General features: G+C 38.2%; 2 protein-coding genes and 1 pseudogene across 3 annotated transcripts; 1 reads left to right on the forward strand and 2 right to left on the reverse strand.

The window, feature by feature from the left end:
* Nucleotides 1-4,232: 4,232 nt before the first annotated feature.
* LOC101311264 lies at nt 4,233-7,218 on the reverse strand (annotated as a pseudogene). Its single transcript, XR_184384.1, has 9 exons — nt 7,155-7,218; nt 6,829-6,904; nt 6,575-6,698; nt 6,398-6,482; nt 6,158-6,290; nt 5,915-6,009; nt 4,996-5,074; nt 4,377-4,458; nt 4,233-4,283 (listed from the first exon to the last, which is right to left on the reverse strand). The product of XR_184384.1 is annotated as a triosephosphate isomerase, cytosolic-like (transcript).
* Nucleotides 7,219-8,204: 986 nt separating this feature from the next.
* On the reverse strand, nt 8,205-11,213 carry LOC101308062 (methyl-CpG-binding domain-containing protein 5-like). Its single transcript, XM_004294497.1, has 3 exons — nt 10,856-11,213; nt 8,742-8,846; nt 8,205-8,647 (listed from the first exon to the last, which is right to left on the reverse strand). Exons 1-3 carry the CDS (start codon nt 11,144-11,146, stop codon nt 8,414-8,416), a joined length of 630 nt encoding a protein of 209 aa, XP_004294545.1. The 5' UTR covers nt 11,147-11,213; the 3' UTR covers nt 8,205-8,413.
* A 1,029-nt stretch (nt 11,214-12,242) lies between these two features.
* LOC101302143 (pentatricopeptide repeat-containing protein At4g11690-like) lies at nt 12,243-14,459 on the forward strand. Its single transcript, XM_004294476.1, has 2 exons — nt 12,243-14,099; nt 14,253-14,459. Exon 1 carries the CDS (start codon nt 12,243-12,245, stop codon nt 13,950-13,952), a length of 1,710 nt encoding a protein of 569 aa, XP_004294524.1. The 3' UTR covers nt 13,953-14,099; nt 14,253-14,459.
* Nucleotides 14,460-14,833: the final 374 nt, after the last annotated feature.

The following is a 14,833-nucleotide window of genomic DNA, read 5'->3' on the forward strand; positions in this document are numbered from 1 at the left end:
CTAAAGTGGACAATAGAAAAAGGTAGAAAGCAAGTGCACATGTAGTTAGAAACCATTGAAAGTGAGTTGAAGAGAATCTTGATGAAGATGTATGAAGAATATAAAGGTGAAGACATTACTGATTTGACTGAGCATACTTCTGGAAGTGATATGGCTGAAATGGAATTTGATGAAATGGATGGCCTCGATGAAGTTAGCAGGGAGATAGCAAGGGAGAGGGTGGCTGAGCAATCTTTATGCATAAGAAATGAAGTTGACCAGTACTTATCCGATAGATATGTCAGCCTCTTGTCCAAGGGTTTTGAAATTGCCAAATGGTGGAAAGGCAATGAGGCAACCTATCCAGTGCTATCAAAGCTGGCCAAGGATATATTTGCTATTCCTTGCTCAATAGTGGCGTCTGAAAATGCTTTTAGTTTAGGTGATAGAGTTGTCGATCCTTTTAGAGCATCATTGACACCAAGAATGGTGGAGGCCCTGGTGTGCATTAGTGATTGGCTAAGAGCTGATACACCAAGCTTATATAAGGATCCAACTGAAGAAGACCTCAAATTTTACTATGAGTTAGAGGAACTTGAGAAATGTAATGGTTAGTAATTGACTACAAACAGTCAAACACTGTGAATTTTGTGAATTTACTAAATTTAATGGTATTCATTCTTTCTTATTTTATTCAACTATATGATTTTTTTTCTTTTGCAGAAAATGGTTATAACCAAGGAGTGGAGGCAACAACTCCAATAGAGATTACTGGGAGTTCTGGCCAAACCAATATGTAGAAGCAGCCATCAGTGTTTAATTCAATATTTGGGAGATCTCAATTTTCTGAACAATATTTCTGATTTGGTTACTGATATTTAGTTGTTCAATTTTCTGAAAAATATTTATGTTTTGGTTACTTAAATATTTCTGAACAATTTCTGATATTTCTGTTTTAGTTTCTGTTTTGGTTACTGATATTTAGCTATTTTGGTTACTGATATTCAGTATTTCAATGTGTGTTTGTTGTTGGGTGTTGGCAGTTGACTACTTGACTTGGAATTAGTTTCTTTTTGAACTGTGTTACTATGCTGTAGTTTTACACTTGTACATGTTTTTTTGGTTTCAATGTTTGTTCACTTTTTAATTGTTATTGGCACTTTGGCAGTTGGCTTAGAAATTGGAAAGTTTGTTCACTTGTTTGTTTTGTTGTTTGTTCTCTTGTTTGTTCACTTGTTTGTTCACTTGTTAATTGTTATTGTCAATGTTGGCTTGGAAATTAGAAACTTGGAAAGTTTGTTTTTAAAGTTACTGTGCAGGTTTTTAAAGTTTGTTTTTCAACTGAGTTTTAGAGTTTAGACTTTAGAGCAGACTGAGTTTATAGTTTGATAGTTTCTGACTTTCTGTGTTTGTGTTTATGGCTGTGTGACTTATTGAGTTATAGCCTTATAGGTTACTAAGGTTAGTAATAAAGTTCACTTGAGCAGTAGAGAGGACCTAGAGGCTGTAGAGCAGTTGGTTACTTGGTTAACTTGGTTTTGTGCTTTTCTCAGTTTTCTGTGTTTGTGACTTTGTGTTCTCATACTTTCATCAGTTCATGGTCTCAGTCTCATAATCTCATTGTCTCACTCTCATAGTCTCATGTTTGTGCTTTTGTGGTTGAGCAGTGAGCACTTAAGGTCTTAAGCAGTTGGTTAATGCCTTAATGATATTTGTAAGTTTTGGTTGATCATTAATTTGATAGTTTGAATGTTTGGTAGTTGATAACTTGATATTGCTGCTAATGCTGCATGATCTGCATCAGTTCAAGTTCAGTTCAAAGCAGGAAAATATGATTTGGGCCAATGGGCCATGTCTTATTTTTTTTATTAAAAGTGGCCCATTTTGAAGTCGGTAGCCGGCCCAACCGTACCATACCAAACCGAGAGTTTGGTATACCGAACTCTCGGTATACCAACTTTACCGGTCGGTAGTGGTAGATGATTTCATGTACCATAACAAGTTGGTACAGTAGTTGGTTTTGGCAAAAAAACACCGGTACCGTACCAATGTCAGCCCTAATATTTGCCTCGTTTGCCTGAACTTCAATTTCCATTTCAAGTGTTTGAAATTCGGCAATTTTGATTTTTGTTATAACTTGATAAATTATATGAGAAATACTTGTCCTGTAATGTTTTTCAAAAATGGTTATTGAAATAAAAATGAGAAAATGAGATTGTTATTTTCTACTTTGGAAATGTATTCAGTAATTTATTGTGAAAAATATTTTCATATTTTCTAAACTAGGAAAATGAAAATGTGCAAACGTCAAATTGATGTTTTCAGTCACTATTTGTAAAAGTTGAAAATATTTTAGTTTTTCATTTTCAACGTTTTCATAAATGTCTCACCGAATACATTTTTATTTTCAAAAATAAAAATATAAACATGAAAACGTTACCGAACGCCATCTTAATATCTCAGTGACAATTTTAAATATTTTTAAATTTTAAGGTCCTAGTTCGTGACATTTTGCGAACTTGATCTAATCAATCACCATTACTTAACCTAATTTTCTTTTTCCATATTCCATTTGGTTCAAATCCTCTCAAACCGATGAACCAATTTTCAAGGAATGAATTGATGAGTGGAAGGAATGTGATGGGTGGAAGCCAATAATATGGTACTATGATTCACAAAGTTAAGTGACGAACAAGTCGCTTATTCGATGCCATGACGCACGACCCAAAGACCTGTTGTTTTAGTCTCCCATGGTATTAATCTTTCCAGACCGTACTCAACCAGGTACTACTACTCCATTCATGATATTTTTTGTCTAAAATGAATTGATGATGGAGATATGACTATGTAAGTCAATCCACAAAATGACCCCAATCCACCAAGTCATTCAGTCAATGGTTTTGCTATCAAACAAATACAAACAAAAGAAACGAACAGTGTATGAGTGCATACCATTTGCCTCCAAAAAACAACAAAAAAACCTCATGTTATTTGAATATTTCCATAAAACAATACTAATCTTGGTTAATGAGATTTGCTTCACTTGTTCATGTTTCTAAACCAACTGTTGATGTTGGGTTGTAATCCAAACAAAAAAGTTTCAAATAGGGTTACTCGGTCTAGTACCATTTGGTCCAGTGACATAGTAAATAGGAGGTTGTGAATTCGACTCATGTAATTGTAATTTACCTAATAAAAAAGTAGGGTTAAGTACACCTTGCGATCGTGAGCACCTGCATTGACAAATTTAATCCCAATTTGGGCGTGTGTGACTCTTAAAGTTTATATCAAATCTATGAACAGCTTGAAATTGTCGGTATGACTAGTATTTGCCTTTCCTACATAGTGATATGAAATTCATATGATTGGAGCAATTTGTAGTGCATTGGTGTATCTGATTTGCATTCAGAATATTATGATGATTGCATGCTCTAGTTGTCTCTTTGATCATACTAATATATTGGAAAGTTGTTACGGGTGAAAAGTTTGGTGTAGACACTAGAGTTCAACCTGGAAAGAGGACTTTGAATTTTGAGGCGAAAAAGAGTAGCATAATGTATATACTATCTGAAAGTTTTCATATAAAAGTGTACCTGCAAATGTGGAAGGAATATGGTGTCGGCAGACGATAACCTGGAGTGGAAAAGGAAACGAGTATGATCATTGTGCTTCTGCTTTACTTGTTTGGGTTGGATTGAGGGAAGCTGGCAGCAATGTGTGTGTGTGTCAAAATGGATATTGTGATCATCATCAAGCATTTCTGAAACTTCACAGGGTGGAAATGTTACATGCTACCCAGAATAACCATGCGCGCTAAAACAAAATCATGAGAGCTAAATAACAAAACCATGAGGGCTAAATCCCATCCTCCAAATTGATGTGCTGGGAGGCATATTATGAATATGCAATTATGCCATACCTCTGCTGGATTAGCCCATGTCCATTGTGATGTACAATACAATGATTCTTCTGTCTAAAAAGTTGGGAAGCAATGGATTCTAGCCTTGATAAATCAAGAATCATATCCCAAATTTTTATTTTCAGATATGCACCTGATCAAGTAGAATCAGATATGCAAATGATAAGTTTTTTATATTCAGTGTGTTTGCCTCATACAACTTCCCCACCCAGGAACTCTTACAAGCACAAGTAAATTTTTTTGGTAGTTCTTTCTTTCTTGCCCGAATCATATAATTACAAACTCACAACTTTGTTGAAGCTAGCTAGACAAACACAGATGAGCATTTCTGAACTCAGTCATCCTTCTTTACTGTAGCAGACTTGATAATGTCAATGAACTCCAGCTAATCAAAGAAAATAAGCATAGAACAATCAGTAACCAGGTTGAAGAAAAACCAAACATACAGCTGAAACAATGAATAGAGAAAAAGAACCACCTTAAGGGAAGCTCCGCCAACCAAAAACCCATCCACATCTGGTTGTGTTGCCAATTCTTTGCAGTTGCTCCATTTACAGAACCTAAAGATGGCATGCTGTTAAACTAGAGTATTACACAACTAGAAGGCAATTATGTACTACGATTCTTTCTTCTCTAGAACTGGTTCATTGTATATATTTTCGGTTTCGTACATGTTCGACATACTGCCTTCATTCACTTTCCATGTAGACAGAGAAATATAAGCATCCCAACTCGCAAAGGGTGAGCCATTATTGGGTGTCTCAGACCAAAAGTTGAAGCAACCCAGTCAATTAAAGTTGGTTTCTGTGTGTTCTTGGTTTACATGTTATGGAGTCTCAGGAGTCAAAATATTTCAGATTCGAGGGGTGACTCAACAATCAAAATAGACAACTGACTTGTGGTCGAAAGTAGAAACCACGGTAACAAAAACCAGCCACACTCATGCTATGCTTCTCAATCATAACAAGATCACCCTCGACGGCTTAAAATTTATACCATTCCGATGATTAGTTGGTAATTTAATGCACTTATAATCAAACACATCTAGAGGGAGGTTGTATATGGAGAGAGTCAAGGCTCATAGATGAAGAGTGTACCTCCATAAATAATTCTGGTCGATGCAGCAACTTCAGCATCAACATTGTCTTGAAGCCATTTTCTCAACTCAAAATGGACCTGATTAGAAGAAAAAACAGTCATCAATAACCTCAACATATCCAGATGTCAGCACCATATTTAACCCTCGTTGATATGTAAAAGAAGGCCACAATGTTGCAGATTCTTTTAACCACAAATCTATACACAAGATTTTCAAAAATGAGTTCCACACAAAAATCAGCCAAGATTTTCAAAAATGAGTTCCACACAAAAATCAGCTACTATAGAAATAAATTCAAACATATGTTTTAGAATGTAATAAATTTAGGGTGATATTGAGCTACCAATGTTTTACTTTTTGGAGAGTGTTGAATATTGAATGTTAACGCACTAGTTCTTGCTACCATAAGAAGATTGCATAAAGTAGCAATGCAAAATGCATATAAAATGAGGTAATTACTCATAAGATCGCTCTAGATGGTTGATATGGTGCTAGATTTTAAGCTTGGACAGACCAACCAGGTCGTGGATGCCATAAGTAAGACAGAGCTGTGATGGAGACGGGTCATTGGCAAATTCGGTCTACAAGATCTCCCAAAGATATCAATTACCCCCTCAAATAACTACCCCACTATCAATGCCAGAGTCAAATATGTAAAGATTTACATTAAACATTTGAGATTAAGCACAAGAGACACATCTCTTTGCAAAGATGAGGCTTCAGTTTCAAATTCATCCTCTCGGATGTTGTTAGCTGATACAAACAAAGAAACGAAGAGAAAAGAGAATTGCATGTGCAGGGCATGTAGCAACGCAAAATGCCAAAATCCACAAAAGCATACAAGTTGCAAGAATAATGAAACCAATGACACAACAGAGCACAAAAAATGGGATAACGTCTGACCCAACCACACTTACTTCTTGCGCCTGAGCAGGGGTTGCAACCTTCCCAGTGCCAATGGCCCAAACTGGCTCATATGCCAAAACAATGTTCTCCTAGCTTGATACTTTATCTGGAACAGAAGAAGGGTGAATCAGCTGGTCAAATAATCATGTTTTTGGAGCCGTGTAAATAAATGAATGAGGAAAGTTAACCTACTAAACCAAAGACAATAAAGCAGACTAGGTAATGAACATGAGAATATGCTGCTCAAAGACTACCTGCTATATCTTTTGTTTGTGCAGCGACGATAGCCACCGTAGATCCAGATTCTCGCTGCTCAAGAGTCTCTCCAACACAAGCAATAACTTTTAAGCCTTGAGAAAGTGCATATCCAACTTTGTCCCCAACAAACTGCATGGACAAGGAAAACCACAAGATCAATAAATGATTGTGTAAAGTTGCAAGGCACCACATACTACAAAGAAAAGATGCAAAGGTCAAATTGCAACCCTTATTACCTCATTGGATTCATTCAGAATCAGTCTTCTCTCAGAATGGCCGATAATGACCCAGGGAATCCCCAAATTGACCAGCATCTCAGCACTAAGCATACAAGAAACAGATCAGTTTGTGAAATTATTACTTACTGTCTAAACTGCACACCCCTAGAAGTTTAACATTAGAAACAAACACACCTAATCTCTCCAGTAAAAGCACCACCTCTCCGAACCGAACAGTTCTGTGCCGCAACATGGAAATCAGACCGCAACAAACTTTTCACATAAGCAAGAAACACAAAGGGAGGGCTCACAACAACCTCTGCAATAAAAGAAAAGCACATCTCCATCACATAATGAATACTGCACAATACTTCAAGTTCTTTGTCTTACTTTGATTTGAACCATTACAAATGACAAATCAAACTACTCGAGCAAAAATTAAAACTTACCCACAACATCTTCAGAAGGGACTTCAGCTTCATTCAATATGGTGACAATCTTCTTCACCTCTGAAGTTGTCCCATTCTGGAATAAACCCAAAGTTACTTATCAGACACTCAACAGTCAACACAAACTCAATTCCAGAACCACTGCTTTCATGATTATGTTTATGCCCATGAATTCAGTACTGGGCAACTTGTTCTTTGCCTCTTGAGTCTAATATACACGGATACACCATTAAGTTCCAATGATATCAATCAAAACTCACCAAAATGGAACAAAAGTTGAAAAACAAAAACAAAAGCAAGAAGGAAGCGTAGAATAAGAGACATACACATTTCCAGTTGCCACCGACGAAGAATTTCCTGCCCATATTTGTGATCAGTTGATGAAAATGTAAAGTGTCGAGGTTTTAGGTGGGTTTAACACTGTGAGAGAAGCCTAGAGCGACCGAGAAGAAAAGATCCATCATCCACCCAACACAAGTCGGGTCGGGTCGGGTCGGGCCGGGTCGGGCTGATTTTGCCCAGTCCAACATTAAGGCCCAGTTCATTGTTCTCGGACCAGGTTTGTCTGTTGCACTGGAACTGAAGAATGGGAAGCTGCTTATTTCTCCAATGAAGAAGAAACTTGGTCATGCTCATAAGCTGAATCAAGAGATGAAGGTGTGAAAAGGCAACAAGGAACAATGCAATTCAGTAAAATTTCTGGGGCTGGTTTTGACTTTATTTTCCTAGTTGTGCTACATGGTTTTCATATGCTACAACAAGTAATGGATTTCAAGCAACAAGGAACCTAATAGTTCTTCAATCTCCTTTCTGCTAGCGAAAAACATAGCAAAGGTGTCAACTGTCAAGAAATGAGAACTCTGTAGTTTTTAACAAAAGGAATGGATAATAGTCAAGTGAAATTCAAGTTCTGCCATACCCTTGCTATCGAAACATTATGTTCCTACAAAGCATGGCAATTCAGTCCAACAAAGTTAAAATAAAAAATAAAATAGAAAAGATAAAAAGAAATACAATAACAATAACAACACAGGCAAAGCATTTTGAATATTAAAAAAACATGGCAAAGCAACAACCCCCTCCTTGCACAACTTTGTTTTCAGAAGCAAATTACGGTCTTGATTCATGGCACATAGGTTCGCTAACTATGAAGTTTAGAATCCTACGTCATATACTGCAGACGCAAAAATTGGAGGATACACAGGCTACTAAGACAAGAATTTGTACTCCAGAACAAACATTTTACATCCCTCTGTACACCATACACGAGTCCAAGTGGATTCCTTTGGATTGAAACTATCATGGATCCAAAACTAACAAAATGACACTAAAAAAAGAGCAATTACGGTATGAACAACCCTGTAACCCAAAATGGTCAAAAACCCATATGCAAACTTCATAAGCCGCTTGTCATATGGTAGGATTCATATGATCCAAAAGAGTTAACGTGAGGGCATATTTCTTTCGATTCACAGCATGAAAATGCGAGGATCTAACATTGGTCAGTGACTATATGTCTGTTGGCAAAGAATATCGTCATTGGTGGGTACAACCTCATGACGCACAAGGGTGATTCAATGTGTCTTCATTGAGTACGGCCACTATTGCTGGATGTGAATACTGTAAACGCAGTAGCCCATTCTTTGGCAGTGGACTCAGGCACCTTTTGATCACCGATAAAGGGTGTCCAAGTCCACTGAGAGGAGTCTGTGAGAACCCATTCTACCTTCGCAGGCACATCAAAAAAATCAAAGTTCACAGCAGGACTGGGCTTTGTGCTAGACTTCCTTTGCCTTTTGCTTGCAGAACTTTCCACGGTCTGCCAGAAATAAGATAGATGACAAACCGGGTTAAGAAGACTATAAAGCAAAACTTAATCACCTTCAACCATTAAGCTTTTGATTCTAACTCACAGTTTTGTCAGAATTAGTGTTCTTCTTGGGCGTTCCTGTTTCCAGAAAGTGAAGGACTTCTTTCTTTGACCGAAATCGACGGCCTGACACTGGATCATGGTAATACTGCAGACAGAATACTTTGATCATGGTGAAAATGCAATCTTTGATGTTTTAACAGTAGCATTTAAATTATGGAAACTATCACAATTAGTGGACTACGCTAAAGAACTAAAATGATCACCTAGCAATAACAATTACAGACTCTTAAGCCACTTGGGACACTTTTTCAAGAAAAACAAAAAATCATGTTCAATCTCTTGGTATAATTTCACCCATGAACATATGAAAAGAACTGTACAGAGATGAACCAAACCATAGGCCACAAGTTACAAGTACTTCTCCCTTTTATCTGGTTACCCCTCTTTTCTGTTCCCTAATAATAATGTGACGGTCAATATATTGATAGTTTATGGACAAACCATGTAAACAGCATGAGAGTTAATGCCGTGCATGAGGTAGTGACAGGCAAAAGTTCAACTATGAGAACAACAATTTTGGATATTTTTGCTTTGTAATCATAGTCTACCTGAATCAATGCACATTAGGAGGATCCCTTGCAGTACTAGTTCAGTTAATCAGTTGAATGCACTCTCCACTTTTTATCAGGTCCTAATTTTTTCCCATGTACTTCAAAGTTAAGAACAAACACACACCCCAAGCGTACCACAAAACTATGTCAAGTCGATCAATAATATTAACTAGTCCATCTAATACAGACTGAAAGAAAAACCATTTAACCATAATACTGTACCACGTTCAGTACTTTCCTCAAGCACATGCTAAAGAGGAAAATGTACTCTTTCATTGAAAAATTGTCAATATTGAATCAAGTTGAGATCTTATGGACATTATATGCATGATGAAAACCTTTTTTTAAAGATTATCAGGGAAAAGGAAAATCAGTAAAGTTGTCAAGAGGTTTCATTATGCAACATGATACCAGTGACTGAGAATGGCTGACATACTGCATTCCTGTTCTAAAGCCCGGAGAATAATGCGTAATGCCTCACTTATGTTTTACACTGGTGCCAAACAATTCTACCACCTTCTTTAAATCTAAGGGATATATTTGTTTATGCAATAAATTGTAAGTCACCACCTAGATAAACAAATCTCATCAAGGCTACAAATAATATGGCTTCTGTGAGTGTCATGACTAATATGAAATCAAAAGATCTTGGTCAAGAAAAATAAAGACCACGTTTAAATGTCCTCTACAGATGTGATCCTAATCACAGCCAAAAGATTCAATAAAAAGAAGAGTAAACAGTAGAAGAATGTATTTGATAGTATATCAGGGCAAGAAATGCTATTCATCCATTACACTGCCAAACAAGGACACCAGGACTGATTAGAAAACTACCTAGTAAAATGATGCCTTTGATATCAGTGGAACAACAATTATGTTTTGAAAGCTCAAATTGTGCTACAAGTAGTAGATGACACCCAAAGTTAAAATACCTCAATAATACAGGACATTTCTCCGAAACAGGTGCTTTTCTGGAAACCAAAACTCCCAATAATAGAAAATGCCTGTAAAGATTTCTTTCAATCAAGGCAATGAGACCCCCAAAGTAGGACTACACTAGTGCTCATAACCTTTTATGACTATTGGATTTAAGCTAGTAAAAAATCGACACAACAGAAACTGGAAAATGTTCCATACTCATTAACATTCGAGTATGGCTTAAAACTATGTGCGCATACCTAGACGGCTAGAAACAGAAATGAACTAGCAACAACTCAAAAGTTAACAAATTAAATCTTATAAACAATATGATACTATTTTCGGCAATGCCAGTATCTCAAACAATGTACTACTTTCCATTATCCTCATTTCTACTCATTTTCAGAACTTGTTTACTTCAGCCTTTCCTAAAATGATCATCTTCAACTCGAAACATTATAAACAAACCCTAAACACATAAAGCTTCACGTTTATAATCTAAGCTAACTCGAAACTAAATTACTACTACTCATCCTAAATTAGCTAATTTCCACACTTCACTGTTCCCATGAACCCTAAATTCAATGAAAGCTTTCCATTTCAAGAAATAAACCCAAAACCTTACCCTATCTGTACTTCCAGCTGTGGCACCGGAGCTCCTTACTTTATACTCGACTCTCCAACCGGCCGGCAACCAATCCATCGACATAGGATCCGAACCTTTCGCCTTGGCCCGACCCGCCGACCCGTCCGCCGTGCCGTTCGATTGAGCCTTTCCGACTTCTTGACTTTCTTCCATGGTTGAGCCGTCGATGAAGGCTCCCGATTGGAGGAGGGGATCGGAGCCTTCCAGGGCTCCGTCAGGTGGAGTCGGATTCGGGTTCAGATCCTTGCCGGAAGCTCCGGGGAGTGACATGCGTGACTATCCGAGTTGTTTTCTGTTAGAGTAGGACCCGTTTGACTCTCGTTTGATTGTTTTGGTGCATGTTTATTGTGAGGTAAAGTGGGCCGGGTTTTGGTTCAGGCTCGAGAAACTTCCAAGGGAAATTGTTAAAACTGCTAGTTAATTAATAATTATAAACAATTACAAAATCAGGAAAACAATGCACGTATGTCAAATTGATTAGAAAAAAATTGCACAACATAGAGTATTTGATGATTCATAAGAACTGTTTTGAAAATGAAGAGTTGATATACACAAACAGTACTCAAAAACAAAGATATTTTGTCAAGATCATAATAATGATTCTTGAACAAACCATGAACAAAAATACAAATAACCTAAAGGAATTCATTCTTGAACTAAATTATCAAAGCTGAAGTCTTGAAGATGTAGGGTTCCATCACACATTCTGCACCATTCTTTGTTCAGGATCAACATTTTGCGCCCTTCTTTGTTCAGGATCAACCGATTGGTCTTGTTGTTGCTTGAGTTTCCTCCCTTCCCAAAAGGACCACCCGAGTATTAGGAGTAGTCCCAATATACAAAATACAACTACCAACGTTATTGTAACAGTGTTTGACACCGTGGTGTGTGCGTACGACGAAGAGAATTCTAGATAAGAAATTATAGGTTCTACAATGATCGATTGTCTCTGTTTATGATCTTCTGAGTCTTGAACTTGTTACCTTCTTTTATAGAGGAAGTAGTGCTTCAAATTTCCTACTATAATTTCCTAGTGGTAACTTGGAACCATTCTCCTTTTGTTATTAACTTACCATCTATAATTTCCTAATCTTATTTGGAACCCCTTACCATCTACTTTCAGTCATGAATTCAGCTTATTCCTAATTATGTTAGGTTTTGATCGATCGCGATTAAGATTTATTGCGATTCAAGGAAAAAGATTTGCTTATGCCACTAGATTCAGCACCACCCTAAATCTAGAAATACACTTGCTTCTTTAAGTTCATTACCACGTATCTGTAGGATCTGCCGAGCCCGACCCGGCCCATTAACAAGAACATAAACAAATACCGCGCATTTGGCAGAGAACAAACTCAAACCAAAAATGTCACCAACAACGAAAGAAGCTCTTCTCCTCATCCAAAAAATGGTGAAAAGCCCGCCACTGAAAGCCTTGTCAATCTTCAACTCCTCAACCCTCCAAGGCTTCCACCACACCCACCTCTCCATCTCCTTCATCCTCCACAATCTCATCTCCTCCAATCTCCAAACGCACGCCCACTCTCTCCTCCTCCACCTCCTCTCCGGCCGAATCTCCTCCCCGTTCTTCACCCCCTTGTCTCTCCTCCACGATTTAACTCAACCCAACTCGACCCCACTCCCCACCTCGAGTCTTCTACACGAAGCCATCATCAACGCCCATGTGCAATCTCACTCCCCATCTCAAGCCCTTTACTATTTAAGCAATATGGTCCAGCAAGGCATGGTTCCAACCTCGAACACTTTCAACAACGTATTGGGTTTTCTTGTTAAGTCTCGAGATTTTGAGAAGGCGTGGCGGGTGTTCAATGAGTTTAAGAGTAGAGTCCAGTTGGATTTGTATAGCTTTGGGATAGTTGTAAAGAGCTGCTGCGAGGGTGGTGAATTGGATAGGGGTTTTGGGGTTTTGGATGAGACGGAGGAAATGGGTTGGTCTCCGAATGTGGTGATATATACTACGTTGATTGATGGGTGTTGCAAGAATGGTGATTTGGAGAGGGCGGAGAAGATGTTTTGTAAAATGGGGGAGGTTGGTTTGGTGGCGAATCAGTATACTTATACTGTGTTGATTGATGGGATGTTCAAGAAGGGGAGGAGTAAAGAAGGGTTTGAGTTGTATGAGAAGATGAAGATTAATGGGGTTGTTCCGAATACGCGTACTTATAGTTGTTTGATCAGTGGGTTGTGTAAGGATGGGAAAATGAGTAGTGCGTTGGAGCTGTTTGATGAAATGCGTGAGAGAGGAATGGCCTGCAATGTGGTGACATACAACATTATAATTGGCGGGTTGTGTCAAGAAATGAGGGTTTGGGAAGCTGAGAGGTTTGTGAATGAGATGAAGAGGGATGGGATTAGTCCGAGTGTGGTTACTTTTAATACTCTGATTGATGGGTTTTGTGGTATCGGGAAGCTGGACAAGGCAATGAGTTTGTTTGATCAGTTGAAATCGAGTGGACAGTCGCCATCTTTGGTGACTTATAATGTGCTGATTCGAGGGTTTGCCAAAGCTCGAAACTCTACTGGAGTCACTGATTTGTTGAGAGAGATGGAGAACAGAGGCATGGCTCCTTCTAAAGTGACGTATACAATTGTAATTGATGCTTTGGTTCGGTCCGATGACATGGAAAGAGCGTTTCATGTGTTCTCCTCCATGGAGAAGTCTGGTCTGATGCCTGATGTCTACACCTATGGGGTCTTGATACATGGATTATGCATGAAAGGTAATATGATTGAAGCATCAAAGCTGTTACAATCAATGAGCGATTCGAATTTGGAGCCAAATGATGTCATATTTAATATAATGATTCATGGCTACTGCAAAGAAGGTAGCTCTTACAGGGCACTGAGGTTGCTCAAAGAAATGAGAAAGAAGGGGATGGTTCCGAATGTGGCTAGTTACAGTTCGACCATTGGAGTTATGAGTAATGATGGGAAATGGGAAGAGGCTGAAATGCTACTTAAAGGCATGATGGAGTCAGATTTGAAACCATCAATTTCTTTGTATAATATAATCTCTAGGGTGAAAAATGATACACCGGTGAAGGTTTCAACCTGAACCTTTGATCTTGTTCGCGCAGCACAAATGCAGTGGAGAGAAAGTATTACTATTTCCCCTTAAAGCTTGTTGATGAATCAAACAGTACTAGCTGGACATGCTTCATTTCATAAACTTGACGAGCCTCCCTGAAAACTTCGCCCACAAGTAAGCTTCTCAGTCTCAAATATTTCGTTATTATAAACTGCACAAGCCTCAGATTATGAACTTATGGTATAATTAAATTATTTTTGTCTTCTCTGAATTGCTCAAGACTCAAGAGTGCATTGTGCAATTGTCAATAATATTGTTTGTCCACAGGGGTTTTCTGAATTGGATGTACAACGGTCAACCAAAGGGACGTATGTTTTCAGAGACAATAGCCGAAAAAGAAACACTTGTAGGTTTACTTGAGGATGGGGTTGCTCATGGTTCTCAAAGATATATGGGATAGATTCGATACCACGAGCCGGATTGTGAAGTCACTGAATCAGAGATGACCTTCCCAACATGGCAGTCCTACCTTTCACGGCATTTCCTGTCATAAATTTGATATTTCTCTTAGTCTGGCTAGCGCAATTGAAGAAGCAGCTCCAACAGCAACCACAGGCTTACGTCGATCAATCTCCCAATTCTGACAAAGTGCTGTCACTGCAAAAACAAAGCAGCCGGATGCTGCTGGAGTCTTCACTTCTTCAAGAGAAAGCTGGAGTTTCGACCCCATGAGTGTGCTATTTGCTTGAAGAAGCTCATGAATGGCGAGTGAGGGGGCGAAAGCTTGAAGTGTCAAGTGTGTGTCGATTAAGCTTTATGAATCTCCTCAAGGGTTCTTCACAGTGAGATGCGATGTTCTTTAATTCAAACTCAAATTACTAAAGCATTCATTTGACCTTTACACTTTC

Source organism: Fragaria vesca, linkage group LG3 (assembly GCF_000184155.1).
Source record: "Fragaria vesca subsp. vesca linkage group LG3, FraVesHawaii_1.0, whole genome shotgun sequence".
Taxonomy (NCBI): Eukaryota; Viridiplantae; Streptophyta; class Magnoliopsida; order Rosales; family Rosaceae; genus Fragaria; species Fragaria vesca.

What these genes read in the sequence shown, in the direction of transcription:
- LOC101302143 (XM_004294476.1), top strand. Translation starts at nt 12,243, where the DNA reads ATGTCACCAACAACGAAAGAAGCTCTTCTCCTCATCCAAAAAATGGTG.
- LOC101308062 (XM_004294497.1), bottom strand. Translation starts at nt 11,146, where the DNA reads ATGTCACTCCCCGGAGCTTCCGGCAAGGATCTGAACCCGAATCCGACT. An exon ending in CAGCTGGAAGTACAGATAGG is followed by an intron (nt 8,847 to 10,855) that starts GTAAGGTTTTGG and finishes TTCTGTCTGCAG; the next exon opens with TATTACCATGATCCAGTGTC. An exon ending in ACACTAATTCTGACAAAACT is followed by an intron (nt 8,648 to 8,741) that starts GTGAGTTAGAAT and finishes TATTTCTGGCAG; the next exon opens with ACCGTGGAAAGTTCTGCAAG.